Source organism: Pristiophorus japonicus, chromosome 2, assembly GCF_044704955.1.
Source record: "Pristiophorus japonicus isolate sPriJap1 chromosome 2, sPriJap1.hap1, whole genome shotgun sequence".
NCBI lineage: Eukaryota > Metazoa > Chordata > Chondrichthyes > Pristiophoridae > Pristiophorus > Pristiophorus japonicus.
The window spans coordinates 286661898-286685794 of record NC_091978.1 but is presented as its reverse complement, the minus strand read 5'-3'; the positions used below and the strand labels follow the sequence as shown (position 1 = coordinate 286685794).

Here is a 23897-nt window from a genome sequence, read left to right as displayed (position 1 = left end):
AAATCTGGCTGGACCACATCAAGCTCAAGTGGACCTGGCTCTACTCTTCTAAAAGAGCCTCTCGGATCATCCTGCAGGGAAAGATAAACCCTGGCTTCTTTTGATCACTATCAACTGTGTTCTTAAACCCCTCTCCACTGCCCTTCCACCCTCAACTTTAACAATAAGTGAAAGGAGCTCATGAAACTCTCTGTCACTAAGATAGAAAACATCTGTTCAACTGCCTCTGATGTGTCACCCTTTCCCCATCAAGCAAAAGCTTTCCTCAGTCCTCCATACTGGTCCTAAACTCTCATCTCACTAGTTTCTCTCCTATCTCCTCCTATGCCCTCTCTGAGCTTATCTTGTCCATGAGACCCACCTCCTGCTCCCTTGACCTCCCTCCCTCCCTCCACTTCCCACTAAACTGCTGACTATCCAACTTACCATCCTGGCCCTCATGCTAGCTGACATTGTAAGTGGTTCCCTTTCTTTAGGCACTGTCCCTCTCCCTTTCAGAACCACCAGCATTATCCACTCTCCTCAAAAACACTCACCCATGACCCTTCCATGGTCTTGCCCCCTCCCTTCTTTGTATCCTTCTCCAGTGCTACAACTCCTCAAATGAAATCTATGTGCTCCTGACTCTAATCACCTGTGATGCCCCTGCTTCACCGTCAGCTGCCTAGGCTGCATGCTCTGGAGTTCTTTCTCCAAACCCCTCTGCTTCAACATCTCCCCCTCTTATTCTAAGACCCTTCTTAAAAACTACTTCTTTGACCAAGCTTTTGGTGACCCCTCCTGATAACTCCTTCTTTAATTTGACATTCAATTATTTCCCCCTTATGACACTGTGAAGTACCCTGGGATGCTTTTCTACATTAAAGGTTCTGTATAAGTGCAAGTTGTTGTTAATGCACTTACTACAAAATAGTATGCACTAAAAGTACTGCTAGGCTCCTCCAATGGTTTCATTGGTTAGCCGAGTCACACAGACCAACAAGGTCCCAACATCATTCTGCGGTCCTTGCTGAATCAGCACCCCTAGGTTAGGGAGAGAAACATTATCTAGGGCTCTCCTTTCTGCTTGTTGGAAGTGCACGTACATACATAGGCTTTGGGTGAGGACAGAATCAGATTTGGATGTGTCATTGTCAAATTGCTCAGTGACGCTCAATGTTTGGGTTCACGGATAAAGAATGGTGAGTTACCAGAGGATGTCCGTAGAACTGTGTTCCACTAAGATATATACAGGATAGAAGGTAGGCAAGGAGAAAATTGGCAGAGAAAGGATAATAAAATTATGACCAGTCAGGAACCCACCCTCGTGCATTCCCCCCCCCCCCCCACCCCCTTCCCCCCGTCCCAAGATATGTTACAAAAGTTTTACACGTACATTCTATAAACAATCCTGACTTTTGTTTCAATTGTAAAAAGACCCCAAATCTCGCTTGAGAGCTAAAGTTCCATTATAATCCAAAACTATGTTACATTCTATTGGCTTTTAATGTATCAAAACAAATTGTGCCTTGACTTAAAAGAAAGACTTACATTTATATAGCACTTTTCATGACCATAGGACGTCTCAAAGCGCTTTACAGCCAATGAAGGACTTTTGGAGTGTAGTCACTGTTGTAATGTGGAATACGCGGCAGCCAATTTGCACACAGCAAGCTCCCACAAACAGCAATGTGATAATAATCTGTTTTGTTATGTTGATTGTGGGATAACTATTGGCAAGCACACCAGGGATAACTCCCCTGCTCTTCTTCGAGATAGTGCCATGGGATCTTTCACGTCCACCTGAGAAATCAGATTTCTCATCCGAAAGACGGCACCATTGCAGTGTCAGTCTAGATTTATGTGTTCAAGTCCTTGCAGCGGGACTCAAAACCACAACCTTCTGAACCAGAGGCGAGTGTGCTGCCCACTGAGCCACAGCTAACACTGATAATATGAGGTATACATGGTATGATCACATTCTATAAGATTGAAAGTAGTTTAATATCCCATTATTAATACACGATCACAATATCCCAGTAGAACTTCAGAAATCTGTCACAGAAACGAATACACTAGAGCTCAGTTAGTAAGTGCTTCCGTTCTTCAAATCCTTTCACCCTGGATCATATTTCAGGAAAAAAAACTTTAAAAATTCATCTTGGAGTTTTTGACAAACCTCATTAATGTTATTAACCATGTGATAGCTCTGGACATTAATTTAATCACTGAGGCCCTGAAAAGTTAATTGTGGTGGTGGTGGGTGGTGTGGGTAGGGGGTGTGCATATTTTAGCATAAGCGCCAAAATGTACACAGCCAGGATCTCTGTTGCAGATACTGCCAAAGTTCACAGGTCAAGGGGAGATCCGCTGTTTTGCATGGCATTAGTAGGTGCACATGTCACAGGTGCACATATGGGCACCTGCCTGGTGAAGACGCTGGATGAAGAGTGATCAGTTGGGGATGGGGGGTGGGATGCTAGAACCCTCCCAGAAACAATTGTAATATACCAGCAGTGGCCCGCTTGGAAAGTTTTTAAACAAAAGCATCCTCTTTATAGGTCTAGGCTATGATCCTGGCCTGGTCGGCTAGGTAGAATCCACTTCTATGGCCTGGTTGGCTTCTATGCCTTTTTCAAACAGGCAGCGGCAGCTGCTGATCCTTTCCCAGGACCCCCCAACGGCTGGAGCAGGCAGAGGCTCCAGCCCCACAAGAACAATTGGGAACTGCCACATTAGACCAGAACACATTCAATGTTCCCTCTCATTTATTTTCCATGTGGGTCCATTAAATTTTCCGCATGGCTGCTGTTGCGCAGTATCTCTCCCAGCGTCAGCAGCTGGTGAGCGGCCTGTGCAGGTCCTCGCGATTGGTGCCTGGGGAACATTGGACCCATTACATTTTTGTCACTGTGCCTCTCGTAAAGCTAGCTCTTTGTAGGGATATTGCACAAGTTCAACTGGATGAACCATGCTAATTTTTTAGAACACAGCACTGGTAAGCTTCTTAATGCTTTTTCTGCCATCAGGTCATTGGAGTAATTGAGTATTTGGAGCTGAGTGAGAAGAATCATTAATAGTGACCTGGAATATCGTAGCCCTGCCTGGTTCAGGTAACTGATTACTGAGTTTGCTATAGAGGACTGACAGTTCAAATCTCCCATTATGGGACTGGCAATTTGGCACCAAAGATCTTTTATTTGCATCCGACATTCCCCCCACCCCCACACTAGTTGTTCATTAGACACCTGACAACAGGTTTGAGTTCTCATCAAAAACTCACTGAGCAAAACAACTTACCATTAAATGTGAGTGCGTTGCTATCATCCTCCTGACATTACCCACACCCCGACAAATGATGGGTCCACCAGTTAAAGGTGTAATGCATTAGCAGCAATTGCTTGGACTAAAAATTGGATTGCCTCTGAAAACGGGCACGGGGATCGCGATGCAGGATCAACCCACGCCCGTTCAAAGTGATGCAGGAAGCACGCCTTTTTTATGCTGCTGTTAATTAGAATTATGATGGTGTGAAGCCCAATACTGAACGTTCTGTTGAGGGGCTGCATGCTCAGCAGGGGGCCCAAGGTCATGTGAGGCTAGCACCAATTAAAGCTAGCCTGCACTTCTTAAAGATAGCCTGCACTTCTTAAAGGGGAGGTGCATTCAGCCTGCAGCAGGTGATTCAACTGGCTGGGAAACAGAGTGTAAGCAGGAAAACGTACTGATGGCATAACAGGGGAGGGGGCGTGCTCCAATGTTCTCAGATGCAGCATGGGAGGCCTCGGTTCTGTATCCGCAGGGGGCTAGGAGGCCATACAGGCAAAATCAGAAAAGGCAATGGAAGCAGATAGTCGCCATGGTCAATGCCAGCTGTGCAGCCCTGAGAACCTGGATGCACTGCTGCAAAAAGTTTAATGATCTCACACGAGTGGTCAAGGTCAGTGAATTCATCTTTAAATGCCATATCCTTACAACTGAACCGCTAGCCTCACACACTGCTCAATTCATCACCCTCCCCTCCCCCCCGCCACTTCACTCACCTACAAACAATCTCTATCAATCACGACTCATACCTAACACTCATAGCTTTACCTCACCCTCTCACACTTAGCACTGTTGCAAGCCTCAAACCACATCTCACAACTTGCACACACTGCCAGCTATTCAACCAGGACAGGCATATCACCCAAACAGATTGTATGACACTCACTGACCCACTTCCCTCTTTCTTGTAGGAGAAGGTGACGCATGACTGGAAGCAGCAGGGGCTATCCAAAGGGGCACAGGTGTGCTTGCAAAACCTTACCGCGATGGAGGAGATGGTATTGGGAGGGACATTGCTGACCCATGGCCAGCGGCAGGGCTGAATACATTGAATATGATGGTATCCTCTTTCTCACATCCCACTTCTCCCTCATCACACAAACCCTCCTGATTTACAAGCTGCAGATGATGTTAGCATGCACCTCTTGCTTCTCCCCTTCCCCTCACCGCAACCTTACCTTTGTGCCTTCTCCTTTCAGGCAGCAAAAAGTACAATCTGGCCAGGTACTGGTGGAGGAGCACGAAATGCAAGAGGAGGAAGGCAGTGATGCAAAAGACATAGCACCGTCACTCGAGTTCACAATCTCACCCACCAGCTCAGATACTGACACTATGTGCACTTTAGAGGATAGGTTAGATGTTGGCTCTGTACATGATGAGACACCGGCCACAAGTGGGCTGCAGCCAGGGCAGGGGGAAAGGGGAGCTCAGATACCAGCTCCTCGGAGGGTGAGGTTCGACTGCACAGGACTCAGGTGAGGACTTCAATGAGGTGGCCTACAGAACAAAGCTGATGGGTATGCACAATGGAATGCTTGGTGCATTGCCAGGCCTGCCAGAACGCCTGAATGCAATGTTAAGGAGCATGGAGTGGTCCAGCTCCAACTTTGCACAGGGCTTTGCGCAGAGCTTGGTGCCGATCCTTGCCAGCATGGAAGGGGTGGGCAGAATAATTCGCAAACTTATGGACCCAACCATCATGCAGCGTCTGATGACCAATGCCTCAGCTTCCATTGCATCACAAGCAGAAGCCACCCAATGTCTGAGTGCTGCAGTGGAAGCTCAGACTGAAGACGTGCAAGTTTAGCTTGCTGCCACGCAAAGGAAGACTGCTGCCATCACGGCTGGATTTACCAGTGTTGAAAGGGGCGTGCAGGTTGTCACAGCAGTTCAGCCATCTGTCCTCCAACAGATTACTAGGACTGCTGAGGCTTCGCCCCGGAGGAGTGCCAGTGGCTCCGTGGAGTACAAACCTGCTGTCCTCTCTCAGGACGACAGCATTTATACTTCCATCGCTGCCACTCCACTAGTGCCCTTACTGTTGCCTGTCAGCCAGCCAGTCCAGACTGCTGCCCCCCCATGCCAAGGTGGTGCAGTCCAAAGCCGTGTCTACTGTTATGTCTTGGATAAAGAATCAGATTAGATACTGCAAGCTCAAAGTAAGTGTGGCCATAGTCCTTTATTACAGATCTCGGAGTGCCTCTCCAGCCTGTGAGGCCTCCTTTTATACAGGTACTCCCAAGGGATTCCAGGGGACAAGCCCTCTGGTGGTTAGACATGGTAATTACAGGTTTACATACATAACAACACTCCCCCCCCCCGCAAAGTCAATAGTGTAACATTACAATGTGATCTGGGGCCTTCCTTTCCCTGGTTGATCGTCTCGGTGAAAATGCTGGTGTTGGTGAGTCGTTTGTTGGGCCTTCGCTGGGCTGCTGCGCAGCTGGCCTTGCTGGACTGTTGGGGTTGATGGGTTCTCCTTCGTGGTCAACCTCTGGGTCGGTTGCCACTTGTGTGTATGTTGGAGGGTCGAAAAAGGTAGAGTCTATTGTGGGTTGTTCTGGATAGTCTGGAAATCTGAGTTTGATTTGGTCCAAGTGTTTTCTGCAGGTGAATCCATTTGCGAGTTTGACTACAAACACCCTACTCCCCTCTTTAGCCAAAACAGTGCCAGCAATCCACTTGGGACCTTGTCCATAGTTCAACACAAATACAGGATCATTTACTGCAATTTCTCGTGACACATTTGCGCGATCATGATATGTATTCTGTTGAAGCCGCCTGCTCTCTACCTGTTCATGTAGATCAAGGTGGACTAATGAGAGCCTTGTCTTATGTGCCTTTTCATGAGCAGTTCAGCGGGAGGGACCCCGGTGGGCGAGTGGGAACTTGTAAAGTAACTAAGCAGGACTCGGGATAAGCAAGACTGCAGTGAGCCTTCAGTTACCATTTTCAAGCTCTGCTTGATTGTTTGAACTGCTCGTTCTGCCTGACCATTGGACGCTGGCTTAAACGGGGCAGACGTGACGTGTTTGACCCCATTGTGGGTCATGAACTCCTTGAGTTCGGCACTGGTAAAGCACGGCCCATTGTCACTTACAAAGACATCAGGCAGGCCGTGCGTGGCAAACATGGCCCGTAGGCTTTCAATGGTGGCAGCGGACGTGTTTGCCGACATTATCACACATTCAATCCACTTGGAGTACGCATCTACAACCACTAAAAACATTTTTCCCAAGAATGGGCTCGCATAGTCGACATGAACCCTCGACCACGGTTTGGAAAGCCAAGACCATAAACTTAGTGACGCCTCCCTGGGTGCATTGCTTAACTGGGAACATGTATTACATTTGTGCACACAGGACTTTAAGTCTGCATTAATACCGGGCAACCACACGTGGGATCTGGCTATCGCTTTCATCATTACAATGCCTGGGTGGGTACTGTGGAGATCACTAATAAAAGTGTCCCTGCCCTTTTTTGGCACCACTACCCGATTACCCCATAGGAGGCAGTCTGCCTGTATAGACATTTTATCTTTGCGCCGCCGGTATGGCTTTATTTCTTCCTGCATCTCTAAACCAACTCCCATGGGGCACACAATTTTTTACTAAGGACAGTAAGGGGTGCTGGCTCATCTACGTTCTAATCTGTCGGGCGGTAACAGGTGATTGTTCACTCTCGAATGCTTCCATTACCATAACTAGATCTGCAGGCTGTGCCATCTCCATCCCGGTGGTGGGCAATGGTAGCCTACTGAGAGCATCAGCACAGTTTTCTGTGCCTGATCTGTGGTGGATGGCGTAGTTGTATGCGGACAACGTGAGCGCCCATCTCTGGGCCAATGCATTCTTTTTATCTCCTTATTTTCAGAAAAGAGAGATATAAGCGGCTTATGATCGGTTTCCAATTCAAATTTGAGCCCGAACAGATATTGATGCATTTTCTTTACCCCGTAAACATACGCGAACGCTTCTTTTTCGATCATACTGTCGGCCCTCTCGGCCTTAGACAGACTTCTGGATGCATAGGCAACCGGTTGCAATTTCCCAAATTCATTAGCTTGTTGCAATACACACCCAACCCCATACGACGATGCATCACATGCTAGTACCAAACGTTAACATAGATCGTACAACACAAGCAATTTTTTGAACATAACAGCTTCCTAGCTTTCTCAAAGGCATTTTCTTGGCTTTTAACCCATACCTATTCATCTCCTTTACGCAGTAAAGAGTGCAGGGGTTCTAACAATGTGCGAAGACCTGCTAAGAAGTTACCAAAGTAGTTCAGGAGTCCTAGAAATGAACGCAGCTCCGTCACGTTCTGTGGACTTGGTACGTTTTTGATTGCCTCTGTCTTCGAATCGGTGGGCCTGATGCCATCCGCCGCGATTCTTCTCCCCAGGAACTCCACTTCAGGCGCCAGGAAAACGCACTTGGAGCATTTTAGCCTGAGCCCCACACGATTAAGCCAATTAAGAACCTCCTCCAGGTTCTGCAGGTGCTCAACGGTGTCCCGACCTGTAACCAAGATGTCGTCCTGGAAGACCATGGTGCACGGGACCGACTTCAGCAAGCTTTCCATGTTCCTCTGGAATATCGCCACGGCTGATCGAATCCCAACACACACAAAGGTCTTTTGTAAACGAAAAGACCTTTGTGCGTGTTGATACAGGTGAGGCCTTTCGAAGATTCTTCCAGCTCCTGCGTTATGTAGGCCGAGGTCAAGTCCAGCTTCGTGAACGTTTTCCCTCCCACCAGCGTAGCAAATAGGTTGTCTGCCTTTGGTAGTGGGTATTGATCCTGCAGTGAAAAACGATTGATAGTTACTTTGTAATCACCACAGATTCTGACAGTGCCGTCTCCCTTGAGAACTGGAATAATTGGACTGGCCCACTCATTGAATTCGATCGGCGAAATGATGCCCTCTCGTTGCAGCCTGTCCAGCTTGATCTCCACCCTCTCTCTCATCATGGAAAGTACCGCTCTCGCCTTATGATGGATGGGTTGCGCCCCCGGAATCAAATGGATCTGCACTTTTGCTCCTTGGAACTTCCCCATGCCTGGTTTGAACAGCGAGGGAAACTCGCTTAGGACCTGGGCATATGAGGTGTCATCGACGGATGAAAGCGCTCGGATGTCGTCCCAGGTCCAGTGTATCTTTCCCAGCCAGCTCCTGCCGAACAGCGTGGGGCCATCGCCCGGTACCACCCAGAGTGGTAAATCGTGCACAACTCCATCGTAGGAGATCTTTACGGTAGCACTGCCAATTACGGGAATCAGTTCCTTTGTGTACGTTCTAAGTTTGGTACAAATGGGAGTCAGGACTGGCCTTGAAGCCTTGTTGCACCACAATTTATCAAAAGTCTTTTTACTCATTATGGACTGGCTTGCGCCCGTGTCCAGCTCCATGGACACCGGGAGTCCATTTAATTCAACTTTCAGCATTATCGGCGGACACTTTGTGGTAAATGTGTTCACCCCATATACCTCTGCCTCCTCGGTCTGAGGCTCTGGTTCGTCATGATCCACCGTGGATCTGTCCTCCTCTGCAACATGGTGGTTTACAGGATTAGCAGGGTTTGCAGCTCGCCTGCACATACATTGGAGGTGTCCCATTGTTCCACAGCCCTTGCAAACGTATCCTTTGAAGCGGCATGAATGGAATCGATGATCACCCCGCAGTGCCAACAATGCGTTAGTTGCCTTGTATTGTCTTGTATTCACTACCCTTGATGGCGGACTCCAAGTCATCTGCGGACGTGCAGCTACAGGCGTGTAAGTCCTGCCATGTACATTTCGATTCGAAAGCAACGTTACTTTGTTCACAGTGCTTGCAGCAGCACTAGTGTGCTGGGAAATTTGTTTGGTATTGTCACTGGTGACATAAATGCCTGGGCTATCGCTATGGCTTTATTCAAGGTTGGGGTCTCTGCAGTCAAAAGTTTGTGAAGTATTACTTCATGGCCAATGCCAAATACAAAGAAGTTCCTGAGCATATGCTCCATGTGTCCTTCAAATTCACAATGTCCTACAAGGTGCCTTAGCTCGGCGACGTAGCTCGCCACTTCCTGGCCTTCAGACCTCTTGTATGTGTAGACCGATACCGTGCCATCAGAATGCTTTGCTTCAGGTTTAGATGCTCCCAGACCAGTGTGCACAACTCATCGTACGTCTTGTCTGTGGGTTTTGCTGGAACGAGCAGGTTTTTCATGAGGCCATACGTTGGTGTCCCGCAAACAGTGAGGAGGATCGCTCTTCGTTTGGCAGCGTTCACTTCTCCTTCCAGCTCGTTGATCACGAAGTATTGGTCAAGGTTTCCAATCATCTCCCTCCTAAAATTTCTCCAGGATGCCCACAGTTCTCTGCATTGTTGCATTGGGGTTCGTCATCTGTATCTCATCGCCAGTTGTTATGTCTTGGATAAAGAGTCAGACTAGATACTGCAAGCTTAAAGTAAGTGTGACTGTAGTCCTTTATTACAGATCTCAGAGTGCCTCTCCAGCCTGTGAGGCCTCCTAATATACAGGTGCTCCCAAGGGATTGTGGGATCCCTTGGGGCTCCAGGGGATAAGCCCTCTGGTGGTTAGAAATGGTAATTACAGGTTTACATACATAACATCTACTAGCCCCAGAGCTGCTCAAGGACGTCCTGCAAGGCCATCTGCAGTCTCCCCCACTGAAAGTCAGCAGCTTTCCACCAGCCATGCTGTAGTCACTGGCATAGCACTGCGTAGGGGCACTAGGACAAAGGTACACAGAACACAAGCACTAAAGAAAAGTTCAAGAGGGATTAGCTGACTTTTGAATTAAATATTGTAATGGATGGATTCATAAAATTGGTTTGGAATCCTCTGTTTTGTGGTGCCTTTTATTGTAGTAGTGTGGGCAAGAGGATGCTGTGAAGATCAGTAACAGAGAGAAGGTAAGGTGTGGGTCTATTGGTGAATGTGAAATTGGGGTTGCATTCGCTAGCACCAAAGTCGGGCAGGAAGTGGCTGTCTGGGTTGCCTCCTCCCTTCCTCCTCCTATCCTCCTCTCCTTCCACTTCCTCTTCTGCTTCTGCTACCTCCTCCTCCTCTTCCTCTTCTGCTGCAGCTGGTCACCGCGTGCCTGGTGGCAAGGACTGTGCCTTCATGATGGCGAGGTTGTGGAGCATGCAGCAGATGACAACGACAAATCTTGGGACATGCTCTGGTTGAGTACTGCAGGGCACCTCCAGAGCAGGCAGCAGAAGCGCTGTTTAAGGATGCCAATGGTCTGCTCTATGAGATTCCATGTGGCAGCCTGGCACTCGCTGTATGCATGCTGCTCACGTATGCGTGGGTTGCGCAGATGAGCCAGGTGGTCAGCGGATAGCCCTTGTTGCCCAATAGCCACCCTCTGGTTCAAATGCTGATAGAACAGCGGACTGCAGCAGGATTAAGCCATCATGACTGCTGCCAGGGTACTGAACACTGACCTACATGATAGGCTGAGCATAGTCGCACACCAGCTGGACATTGAGGGAGTGGAAATCCTTCCGTTACGGTACATCTCCGAATTGAGGTGTGAGCAGTCAATGGCTGCCTGGACCATGGGAGAACCTGCTATCGTGGTGAAGCTGTGTGCTTGCTCTGCCTGCTTCTCTCTTTGCATATAGAGCCTCACTCACCTCCCTTATACTGGAGTGGATGGCCGAATGGGGAGATGTTACAGATGTCGCCTATTTCAGCTTGGAAGGAGCTCAACGCAAAGATGATCAAGGCCACGGTCACCTTTACAGCCACTGGCAATGCTATCCTCGCCCTGGACTGTGGCTGCAGGTCCGCCTGTAGCAGGTGGCAGATTTCAGTGAGCACGTCTTTAGTAAAACGGAGACATCACATGCATGTTCATTGCTGAGGTTGAGGTAGGGAAATTGCTCCCTGAAGACCCTGGGTGGATATGGCCTCCTGCTGGGAGTTCTTCTCCTGCTCCTCCTCCTCCCTCTTCCAGCAGCTTGTCCTGCTCTGTTTCACCTCTGCTCATTCTCCCTGTCATGCTGCAGGTCAAGGGGGATACAAACTACTGCGCTCATGTCTTGCAAAACTGGTCTGAGCAGACCTCTTGCAATTCAATACCAAGTCCTTGAGCATGTGCCACACCACTCTTTGTAGACTTTAGGCAACTTAACAGAAGTCTAGAAATCACCAAACACTTCTACAAACTCAGCAACAGCAAGTAGAAATCAATCAGCATCTAACCTGTAAGTAAGTGATGCTCCCTTTCAATAGCGCTGGTGTTGGGTCCTTCCTGCAGCTGAATGCATGTTCAGCTGTGCGAGTTTAAGAGAGGGTGTTAGCTCCAGCGTTAAGGTCATAAATGCCAACGCTGACGTCAAATCAACGTAACACGCTGATTGACGTCACGATCTGCGCACTCTGCATACTTCCGGCATATGCTCCACGCCGATGCTAAAGCCTTTACTAAAATGACACCTGGTGCAACCCACACCAGAGGTGTGCGCATGCTGCTTGAATGCTATTTTTGAACCACAAGGCACCGGTAGCGCCCAAATAACGGGCGCTATGCGACCGAATTTTTCGCTCCTTGGTCTCTCTGCAACCCAATCAAGGTAGGTACTAAATCTGAGATATATAAGTGCATGCTCACATACATGGTCCACAGGTACCTCCTGTTAGCAGCTGTCATCCCACGGCTCATGTTTCCACACACCTATTTAATGATGGTAGGACCAATGCAGTATAGTGTGCAATATATTGGCTACCTGGATGTTCTTGATGTCCAATCCAAATGTCGTGGATCAGGGTCGATTATTATCAACTGTTTCATCCAGATGCTCATGTAAGGAAGGGGCTTTGGCAGAAATGTGTCCTTTCGGTTGGTGTAAACTGCTGCCCTTCCTTCTGCAACTGTTTCCCCTTTTTACCACAGATCCACCTCACAGTTTGAAATTCAATTTCACATGCTGGACAAATGAAGACCTTCCTTTGCATGCCTAGGATGATCAAAATTTCCTACAAAACTGTTAGGACACAAATCTTATATACAAAAAGCTTAACTGGCATTGAAACTTTACTGACATTGAAGGGAAAAGAGAAAGATCAAAGCACCTTCCAGCAACTTCTTAGTGCAATTCTGAAGAGCTCTGTCTAAGCTATAGCTAACATCCACTTAAACTTTAAGCATTGACTATTTTGCATCAATCTATACTCCTGTAGATGACATTAACATTACAGATGAGGAGATGTGGGTCCCTTGCCTTTATCTTCAATAGAGTCAGGGAAAGTTCCCTTAGAGGGGAAGAGGCGAGCTCATGTAGTTGGCATTTTCAAAAAAAGGGGACAAATTAGAGCCTGGCAATCATAGGCCTGTCGGCCTGATATCCATTATTGGGAAGATGCGAGAAGGGATCGCACATGATGCCTTTTATTATCACTGGGAAAGGGAAGGGACCATTAGAAATTTCCAACACGGCTTCTGAAAAAAACAAATTTGATCAAGCATTTTGAGGAAGTCACTAAGGCAGTGGATGAGGGAAATCCAGTAGCTATTGTCTACCTGGACTTTCAGAAAGCCTTTGATCAGGTACCTCACACTAGGTTACCCCACAAGATGGAATCTTAACATTGATATTAATAGAATTCCTCAATGGTATTTTAGTCTCACTAGGTCCCCGTTCTTGCGGATAGAAATCATATTGCACTTTATAACACATAGGGTATGTGTTCCCCTAACAGCATCCATTACTGCCAACTGACGACTAGGTGAAGCATTGAGGTGTTAACTTCGTCCCAATTACCTGGTTCATTACATCCTTCTGTATGTGTAGCCTATTGCATTGGCTTTTTGACCACGACTGCCAATATACTTATGCCAATGAAAAACAATTTAGAAACATTTCTGTGCAATTGTAAGTGCTTGTAGATGTACACAACCGACTGAACCTTCTTCATCTCCCCAATGACTCACAACTTCATAAAGTACTAAATCATAATCTACCTTTGCTGCAGCTCTCAATTGTTTTAAAGAAGGTTCAACTACCGATTTAAAGGTCTACTGCTTTCATCTAACATCTGTCCTTCTTTCCCAGTTACCTTAACATCTACTTAATGGGTAAGTAGCTAGCAGCCTCCGTTTCATCTTGTTTATGACTTCAGATGTAGAGGTAAGAAAATCTTTAAGGATGTTGTGTTTTTGTCACTGTGCTAGGCTGAGAGGGAAGCCTGTCAAAGCCAATTGTTTACAATTAGTATCTTTTCTGATTTCTATGTTCCCTTCCAGTCTTCCCAATTACTTTATATGGTTTCGCTGGGCTCAATTTTGCCCAAGCCCATTTTCTGGCGTATGCCAGAGTTATGCCAAGTTTTTAGGTCCAGAAATGCGGCAGAAATAATTGAACTAACTTTCCCCGATCTTTAAGCTGCAATCCGGAGCCACGCAGCATGTCCAGTCACCTCGGGGGGTGGAGCCTGCTGTCTGTGCCGAAAAACGCAGCCGGGCCTTCTGCGCGTGCGCGGGAAAAAAAACTTACGTTTTTGACGTCACTGCAATGGACGCACATGCGCAGTACAGCTCCGAGTTTAACTCAGCTTTAAAAGTCTATGAAATCAGTCTGCTGGAACTGGGGAGTTGTATCCACTGTTAGACTGAATGCTGATTCGTCCCAGCAGGCTATCTGTGAGTCTGTGTCCCGATTTTATAAGTTTACTAATTTATACTTTTGTAAACTATATTTAAATCGTCTGGGGGAGAAGTTGATTTAATGCAGCTTTTAAAATCGGTGGAGATCGGGTCCACTGCTTATTTACTGCCGTTGAATCGACTGTTTGTCTGTGCTGCTTGTTGGAGCCTGTTTATATATGGCCGAAACCACCGATTATTATTTTTTATAATTTTAATTTTTATATGGCTCCACCATGTTGTGGATCAAAGTTTTGGTCACATGGGAGGACCCCTTAATTATTATAACGTTTAGGACAATCAGATTGGACTTATTTCTTGTTTTATCGGGCTAAATTTGTATGCGGCCGGAGAAGTTGCCTAGATCGGAGATCTTACTGTCTCCGGGAGAGGGGGGCAACCTCCGATAACGTGGCAAAATATATTTAATTGGACCGAAGGAGTTTAACTGTTAGTTCTTCCTACTTAATTCCAAGCTTGCCGGTCCATACGCTCCCTCCCCCGCCGACTCTCTCCTGGCCCTGAGTGCCTTCCCGGTCCGCTCCACTTCCCGCCCCTAGCCCAGGCCGAATGGCCTCCAATTTACTTACCTGCGCTGATTTCTTTAACTCTCCGCGGGTTTTCTGGAGAGGCCACATACGCTGGCCTAAGCAGAAATGAAGTAACTATCAGCTGGCCAAAGTTCACTAAATGGCCAGAATTGGCGTAGGTGGCTGGTTACTCCCCCTTTGGATGAAAAAAAACTTAACTAAAAAATTGTAACTAAATGAGTTATGTTGGTGCAAATTGATTGGGGAAACTGTGGATTTTTAAGTTCGGCCAGAAAAAGAAACCTGCTCCAAAAAAAACGGCAGAATTCACTGGGGAAAATTGAGCCCTCTGTCCCTCTCCCAATTTTTTGTTAGATCATCTGCCTTTTTCTCAGCCCCTCTCTTTGCTTCTCATTCACTGTCTAAATATTATGATGTCTAATGATGTCTTCATGTAATTAGAAAGACTATAGCCTAATTGCAACTAATCAAACCATCAAAATAACTCAGTTTTCTCATGAATACTTTAGTATGTGTTTTTTATTAAGGATTCATCTCTAAGGTACTTTCAGTACAAATACTTGAGTCTTGTGTTGCAAGAAGTCAGTTATTAAACCATGAATCTTCAGCATAAAAACACAAGTAGGAACCATTATTCTGAAATTATTAGTGCCATCTTTAACAGAGTAAATATGGACGTGCTACTTACTTGTGCCAAGCAAAAGAAGGGCTTTCATGCACAGGAACTCCTCATGGGTCAACTGGAGGCGTACAAATTCTATGCTGATGCTTTGCATCCCTTGACATAGTTCATACATTGCTGATTGCTGCATCCTCTGTCTGTTTAAAAACAAAGTTCAATATTGCACGATTATCAATTGACTAGATTTCATCACATATGCTGGTCGACTTTGAAATGCATTATATATGGTCAAACCTACTTTAATTCAAACTGACCAGAAGGACTGTATAATAATGAGAGATAAATCAAAACACTGAATGTTGGAAATCGAAAATAAAACAGAACATGTTGGAAATTGGTTAATCTTGAATTCAGATAAATTTAAATATACTTTGCATTTTATGGGGCACACCTAGTATATCTTTTAAAAGTATATTTACTCCTTCCCCTTTCTTGGTCTCCCCCACCTCCCCCCACAACAGATACCTTCCATGGGCAGACAAGATAGTTGGAAGCACCTGCCTCGACTGCTCCAAACACTACAAAGTGCACAGGAACTCAGCAGATGGAACAGGCACAAACCCTCATCCTGAAACTATGAAGTAGATTTTTGTTTCACACGCTGTGCTGGGATACTAATATGCTGTTTTCAAAAGCTATTTTCATTAAATGTTACGTAGAAAAATGTTATTTTGCATTCACATGTACATTAAATATATATTGCATAATTCTTAACAAAGTGTCCCTCAATTCAAAACTAAGTCTTCTTCTTAGGCAGTCCCTCGTATCGAGGATGACTTGCTTCCACACCAAAAAACGATGAGTTCACAGGTGTTTCAATGAAGGACCTGATATTCCAGGTCCCGAACTACATGTTAAAGGATGGAAGATGCTTGTGTGTGGATTTTTTTAACGTGTGGTGGCCATTGCACATCAGCCAACACACGGGCTTGACAGAGCTAGGTCTTGGTCCAGTGGCAAGGATTAACCAAGACGACCGGAGACCAGCTCTGCTGTATGGACCTAGTGCGCACACATATCGACTTTGAAATGCATTATATATGGTCAAACCTACTTTAATTCAAACTGACCAGAAGGACTGTATAATAATGAGATAAAACAAAACACTGTGAATGTTGGAAATCGAAAATAAAACAGAACATGTTGGAAATTGGTTAATCTTGAATTCAGATAAATTTAAATATACTTTGCATTTTATGGGGCACACCTATTATATCTTTTAAAGGTATATTTACTCCTTCCCCTTTCTTGGTCTCCCCCACCTCCCCCCGAACTCACGCCTCGGCCCCGAACTCACGCCTCTCCTGGGCCCCGATCACGTCGCTCAGCAATCTCTCGCCGCTCCTTCGCCCCGACCTCGCCGCTCCTGCTGTACCTATCCACGCTCCAATCACCAATCTGGGTTATGGTGATGTCCAATCCAGTCGCCCTCTTCACAGCTGTCGCGCTGCTCCCTGAAGTGGTATGCCTCCACGCTGTCCAGGGGCAGCTCGCCACTCGCCTTTTATTATACCCCAATTAAGTATCCCTCAATGCAAAACACTTATACCTTCAAAACTTCAATAAAAGGCAGAATCTATATTTAAATTATGATGGGTGTCTTTGGGCTAAAGAATCTAACTAACATATACAAACTGAATTCATTTTAGCATAACCATTAAACAGTTACCCATTGTAGCACGTGAATACATCCAACTTGAGAAATGAGGTTATGGCATGATTTTTTTAGTTGGAATTATGGGTGCACCGATTGGAACCACCACTGCTGAACACTCCAGAGTATGAGGGCAGGAGAATGTCCTTTGATTTAAATGCCAGTGGTGGTGCCATTAGGGGTGTTGGCCAAACTAGGAATCGCAGCATGGTTAAAGGCCAGAACCCTTCACTGGCAACATCTTAATTGTGCCTCCATCAGCCTTCTATTAAAAAGGGGCCAAAAGACCTACTGATTTAAGAACATAAGAAATAGGGCAGGAGCAAGCCATTCAGCCCTTCGCGCCTGCTCCAGCATTTAATAATATCATGGCTGATCTTCCAACTCAACTCCACTTTCCTGCACTATCCCCATATCCCTTGATTCCCTTAATATCCAAAAATCTATCAATCTCTGCCTTAAATATAGTCCATACACAGCCCTCCAGGGTAGCGAATTCCAAAGATTCACCACCTTCTGAGTGAAGAAATTTCCCCTCATCTCAGTCCCAAATGGCCGACCCCTTATTCTGAAACTATTACCCCTGGTTCCAGATTCTCCAGCCAGGGGAAACATCCTCCCTGCATCTACTCTGTCAAGCCCTGTAAGAATTTTATTTGGTTCAATGAGATCACCTCTTATTCTTCTAAACTCTACAGAATATAGGCCTAGTCTACTCAATCTCTCCTCATAGGACAATCCCCCCATCCCAGAAATCGGTCTGGTGAACCTTGGTTGCACTCCCTCTGCACACAATACTCCAGTGGCGGTCTCACCTGGGCCCTTTATAATTGTAGTAAGATTTATTTTTTATTCTTATACTCAAATCCTTTTGTAATAAAGGCCAGCATACCATTTGCTTTCCTAATTGCTTACTATACCTGCATGTTAACTTTCAGTGATTCGTGTACACGGACACCCAGGTCCCTCTGAACACCAATATTTCCCAATCTCTCACCATTTAAAAAATACTCTGCTTTTCTATTTTTCCTACGAAAGTGGATAACTTCACATTTCTCCATATTATATTCCATTTGCCATGTTCTTGCCCACTCGCTTAACCTGTCAATATCCCCTTGAAGCCTCTTTGCATCCTCCTCACAACTTACATTCCCATCTAGCTTTGTATCATCAGCAAACTTGGATATATTACATTTGGTCCCCTCGTCCAAATCATTGATATAGATTGTGAATAGTTGGGGCCCAAGCACTGATTCTTGCGGTACCCCTCTAGTTATAGCCTGCCAACCCGAAAATGACCTGTTTATTCCTACTTTCTGTTTTCTGTCTATTAACCAATCCTTAATCCATGCTAGTACATAACCCCCAATCCCATAAGCCCTAATTTTGTTTAATAACCTCTTGTGTGGCACCTTATCGAATGCCTTCTGAAAATCCAAATACACTACATCCACTGGTTCCCCCTTACCTATCCTGCTATCTACAACCTGAAAAAATTCTAATAGATTTGTCAAATATGATTTCCCGTTCATAAATCTGTGAAGCCAGACACAAAAGCTGCAATTTGGCCACACGCGGCAGGATCGATGTGGCTGGGGTTGGTGTTATGTGGTAAGCCCACTCCTGATTTGAGCCCATTCTCTGTCCCGAATCTTCCAATGATTGTGCTCGTTAAGCCCACCCTAAAGGCTTTCCGGCCTATTAAGAGGATGCCGATCTGATGACATCATTTGATTACGCGTCATCCTTAAAGGGACCATGCCCACAATGATTTTGATTAGTGTTCTGCAGCATTGATGTGCTCCAAACACTGACAAGTACTGCACAAAGGTGCACGAGTGCACCCAGGCCCTTCCATGACTCCCTCCAGATTCATATGGAAGGAGTCACAGCACGTAGGGAGGGCCTCTTCCCTTTGCATGTAAGGGATCCACATTTACTTTCACTAATCTTGTCCTTTTTACATACCCTTTTACAGTCTGTTGTTCTGTTTCTTGCTAGTTTACTCTCATATTCTATTTTCTGTTTTTTTAAGCAATTTCTTGGTCCTCCTTTGCTGAATTCTAAAATCCTCCCAATCCTCAGGCATGTTACTCTGTTTGGCAACATTATCGGCCTCTTCCTTTAATCTAATACTATCTTGAATTTCTCTTGTTAGCCACGGCTGGATTATTTTTCCCATGGTATTTTTATTCCTTCAGAAAATGTATATTGGTTGCAAATTATAAATTGTTTCTTTAAATGTTTGCCATTGCTTTTCCACTGTTATATATTTAATCTAGTTTCCAACTCACCTCCTATACCTACATAGTTTGCTTTGTTCAGATTTAGGACTCAAGTTTTGGATTTAACTAAATCACTCTCAAACTCAACATAAAATTCTTCCACATTATGATCACTGTTCCCCCGAGGATCCTTTATTACAAGATTATTAATTAACCCTGTCTCATTGCACAATACTTGATCTAAAATAGTCAATTCCCTAGACGGTTCTTCGACATACTGATCTAGAAAACTATCCTGAATGCATTCCACGAACTCTTCTTCAGCACTATTATTGCAAATTTGGCTTGCACAATCTATATGAAAGTTAAAGTCCCCCATGATTAGTGTATTACCCGTTACATGCATTTCTAATTTCCTGATTTATAATCTGCCCGACACTACAATGACTGTTATGGGGCATATAAACCACACCCACTACTGTTTTCTGCCCCTTGTTGTCTCTTAGCTCCACCCAAACTGATTCTACATTTTGTTTTCTGAGCCAAGTTCCTTTCTCTCTACTGTCTTTATCCCCTCCTTTATTATCTCTACTGTCTTTATCCCCTCCTTTTCCATTCTGCCTGTCTCTTCTAAAAGTCAAATACTCTGGAATATTTAGTTCCCAATCTTGGTCACTCTGCAACCACGTCTCTGTAATGGCTATTAAATCAACCCCATTTATTTCTATCTGTGCTATTAATTAATCTATTTTGTTGCGAATCCTTCCATTCAGATATAGTACCTTTAGCGTTGACTTTTTTATATTTTTCCCTGATGTCACTTTAGTCACTTGTGCCCTATTACCTTTATTAATATTTCTGTCCCTTCCTGACCCACTCTGCTTATCTTTACCCTGATCACTACTCGCTCTACAGCCTTCACATTTTTCTTACTACTTTTGAATTTACCCTTTCCTGAATCCTCCCACCTCCCCTTCATTAGTTTAAAGCCCTGTCTACTGCCATAGTTATTCAATTCGCCAGGCCAATGGAACTGCTCCCTCTTTCCCAGTACTGATGCCAGTGTCCCATGAATCAAAAGCCCTGCCTCCCACACCACTCTTTCAGCCACGCATTTAACTCTCTGATCTGTCTGTCCCTATGCCAATTTGCATGTGGCTCAGGTAACAATCCAGAGATTATTACCTTTGAGGTTCTGCATTTTAATTTGGACCCTAGCTGCTCAGACTCCCTCAGCAGAACCTCATTCCTAGTTCTACCAATGTCGTTTGTTCCAACATGGACCACAACCACTGCATCCTCCCCTTCCCACTCCAAGTTCTTCTCCAGTCGCGACGAGATACCCTTAATCCTGGCACCGGGTAGGCAGGCAACACAATCTTTAGAATTCTTAGTCGCGGCTGCAGAGAACAGTATCTATTCCCCTGATATATTGTCTCCTACCACAACTACATTCCTTTTCACTCCCCCCACTTGAATAGCCTCCTGCACCATGGTGTCATGGTCAGTTTTCTCATCCATTCTGCAGTCCTTGTTGTCATCCACACAGGTAGCAAGTATATCATACCTGCTGGTCAAAGACAAGGGCTGAAGCTCGTCCATCACTACACTCTGGGTCCCCATACCTTCCTGATTCACAGTCACATCTTCTTGTCCCTGACCACTGACAGACTCTAAAGTACTACTTAACCTAAGGGGTGTGACTGCCTCCTGGAACAAAGTGTCCAGGTAACTCTCCCCCTCCCTGATGGCCCACAATGTCTGCACCTCATACTCCAGCTTAACAACTCTGAGCCAAAGTTCCTCGAGCTGCAGACACTTATCGCAGATGTGGTTGCTCGGGATCTCGTTGGTCTCCACAAACTCCCATATGTTGCAGTTACGGCACACCACCTGCCCTGCCATGTCTATCTAACCTTCTTTATTTATTTGATTATTTATTTATCAATTATTTTAGTTTTATTACTTAATTGGATTATCTAGCTTTAGTTCCTAATTTTAAAAAGAGTTATAGCAATTTACAGTTTCTTAGCTGGCTTAGAGACTAAAACGAACTGTGATACTCACCAACCAATCACCTACCTGCTGCCCTGTGATGTCACTCCTTAATTTTTCTATTTGAAGGATCTTTATAGTGCCACTGATCTCACTGCTCTCGTCACTGCTCTAGCCGCTGCTCTCTCGCCACTCCTCTCTCGCTCTTTATAGTGCCACCGATCCCACTGCTCTCGCTACTGCTCTCGCCGCTCCTCTCTCGCTCTTTATAGTGCCACTGATCCTGCTCCTCTCGCTGTTTAATCTGAATCTTCAGGGGTTCAGGCTACATTCCAGGCGTAGAATCCCAAGGTGGACCCCACAACCACCTTTCCTGCATCTGGTATGCCTCATTTTCTTGGCTTTATTAGCTTCCTCATTGTTTTTTCCCAGCCTAGGGATATGAGAACTCCCAGCCGAGGAGTCCCTGCCCCCTCTTACCACTGTTGAGGGGCATGTAGAGGCTCCACCACTTACAAGGCCCATGGGAGCTCTGACATTAGGCTGGGACCAATGTTCCCTGTAATTTTCTTTGGGAGTGCGTGGCTCCTTTAAGGGGCTGCATGACCCATTCAGACTTCCGAGCATGCGCGGTTTTCCCATTGCGAAATCGGCAAGCTGCCTGCGCGGGAGCTTCGCTAGGACTGGACCTAATCTCTAGCCCTTCCAGGTAATGACAGTGTTACAGCGAGAGCCAATCTGAAGGGTCGAAGATTTTCAGCCCTGTTATGTCTATTAGTGTGACAAATTTGCCATCCAAACTTTGTAAGGGTAGTGTTTTTCTGAGTTATCAATAAAAATATGAAAAATATTCTTCCCCTAGTTCACTTTGTCTCGTCCAAACAGTGCAATTTAGTGAAATTGCACATAATCACATGCAGTTAAGTGTGCTCTTATTACTTTCAGCCATTTAAATTTTTAGTCCAGATAAACAAGTACCTATCACTCAAACATACACCCTAACTCTCAACAAAGGAAAAAGAAAATGATTGATTGCCTTAGCTTTTGTTACACACCATGGGAAATCAAAAGCACTGTATAATGACAGGTAAACTCAGAAACACTATGTAAATATCCAAGTTTTGCAACTTTGCCAAAATTAAATAAATCTGATTTTTTTTTTCATCAAGCATCATACTTAGCTGCCTAACTACAATACGATATGAAACCAGAGCTCTAAGGAGGAAACCATACGATGTAGATGGTTTCAGTTCTAAATATGTATAATTAATATTACAGCTTCTTCGCAGAATGGGGGATGAATTTTCACTCATTACATTAATACTGTATGAGCAAATCTCTTACTTTAAGTGGATCAGATCTATAGGGCCTGCAATTTTCCATAGCATCGAGATAAATATAGCTCATGCCCTCATGGACTTTGAAAGAAGTTATGTGCAGTAAATGGTTCTAACTCCTTTTTCTGCACTGTCAATGAGTCAATAAACAGAAGATCTGAAGAGAGAGGCAGCGTAAAACTGGGAGAATGCAGCACAATTAATTGATTACCAGGTTGCTCAAAACTAAAAATAACAATAAAACCTTGCTCTGTTGTCCTGCTTGTTTTGCACAGCCCTGTCTCCCACTATCTCTCTCTGTATGCCTCTCACACACTATTATTTTCCTCTATGTCTCTGACTTTCTCTTGGAAACATATACAGGGGTGATCTTGATCTCGCTACTGTCCCATTTAAATCTAAAGTTTAGAGAGAGTGGACCACAATCACATGGAGAAATGATCCACCAACTTCACGCTGGTTGTTCCCCTGTTCAGATTTTCAGGTGGGCTTAAATGTACGTGGCCCAAGCACCCGTCAGAAACAGGTGGTAGGGGTAGTGGGTGGTATTTCAATAATCTATGCAAATCGGGGTCAAATTGACACGTTATCTCTTCCTACGTTGCTACTGCCATTCCTCAACCCACCCACAGTATGAGTTGGGAAGCAGCTGCTTTCAGTAGTATTAAAGGGATGCTTAACTGCAGTGAGGGAAAGCTGAAAGCTGGTCTGGCATACATTTTCACTGTGTCAGGCGTGGCTCAGTTGGTAGCACTCTTGCCACTGAGTCAGAAGGTCGTAGGTTCAAATCCCACTCCAGATTATTGAGCACATAAATCTAGGCCAACACTCCAGTGCAATAATGAAGGAGCGCTCCATCTTTTGGATGAGACAGTAAAGGATGGTATCAAATTGAAAATAAAGGCATACAATGTTGCAAAGAACAGTGGAAGGCCAGAGGATTTGGAATTTTTTTAGAAACAAAGGAAGACTAAAAAATGATAAAAAGAGAGAAGATAGCTTATGAGAGTAAAGTAGCAAGAAATATAAAAACAGATAGTAAGACCTTCTACAGGTATATAAAAAGGAAGCGGGTAGCAAAAGTAAACGTTGGTCCCTTAGAGGATGAGACTGGAGAATTAATAATGGGAAGCAGGGAACTGGCGGAGACTTTGAACAAATATTTTGTATCTGTCTTCACGGTAGAAGACACTAAAAGCATCCCAATAATTGATGATGAAGGGGCTATTGGGGAGGGGGGGGGGCGGCAGAACTTAAAACAATCACTATCACTAGAGAAAAAGGACTAGACAAACTAATGGGACTCAAGGTGGACAAGTCCCCTGGACCTGATGGCCTGCATCCTAGGGTCTTAAAAGAGGTGGGCTGCAGAGATAGTGGATTCATTGGTTGTCATCTACTAAAATTCCCTGGATTCTGGAAAGGTCCCAGCAGACAGGAAAACCGCAAATGTAACGCCCCTATATAAGAAAGGAGAGAG

At 45.2% G+C, this 23897-nt stretch overlaps 1 protein-coding gene across 1 annotated transcript in view; it reads right to left on the bottom strand.

The window, feature by feature from the left end:
- Positions 1–23897, bottom strand: part of LOC139247057 (mineralocorticoid receptor-like) — a 206670-nt gene that overhangs the window by 32426 nt on the left and 150347 nt on the right. The window contains exon 4 of the mRNA XM_070871480.1: positions 15213–15343. Coding sequence (XP_070727581.1) covers positions 15213–15343 — 131 coding nt within the window. The remainder of the gene's footprint in view (positions 1–15212; positions 15344–23897) is intronic.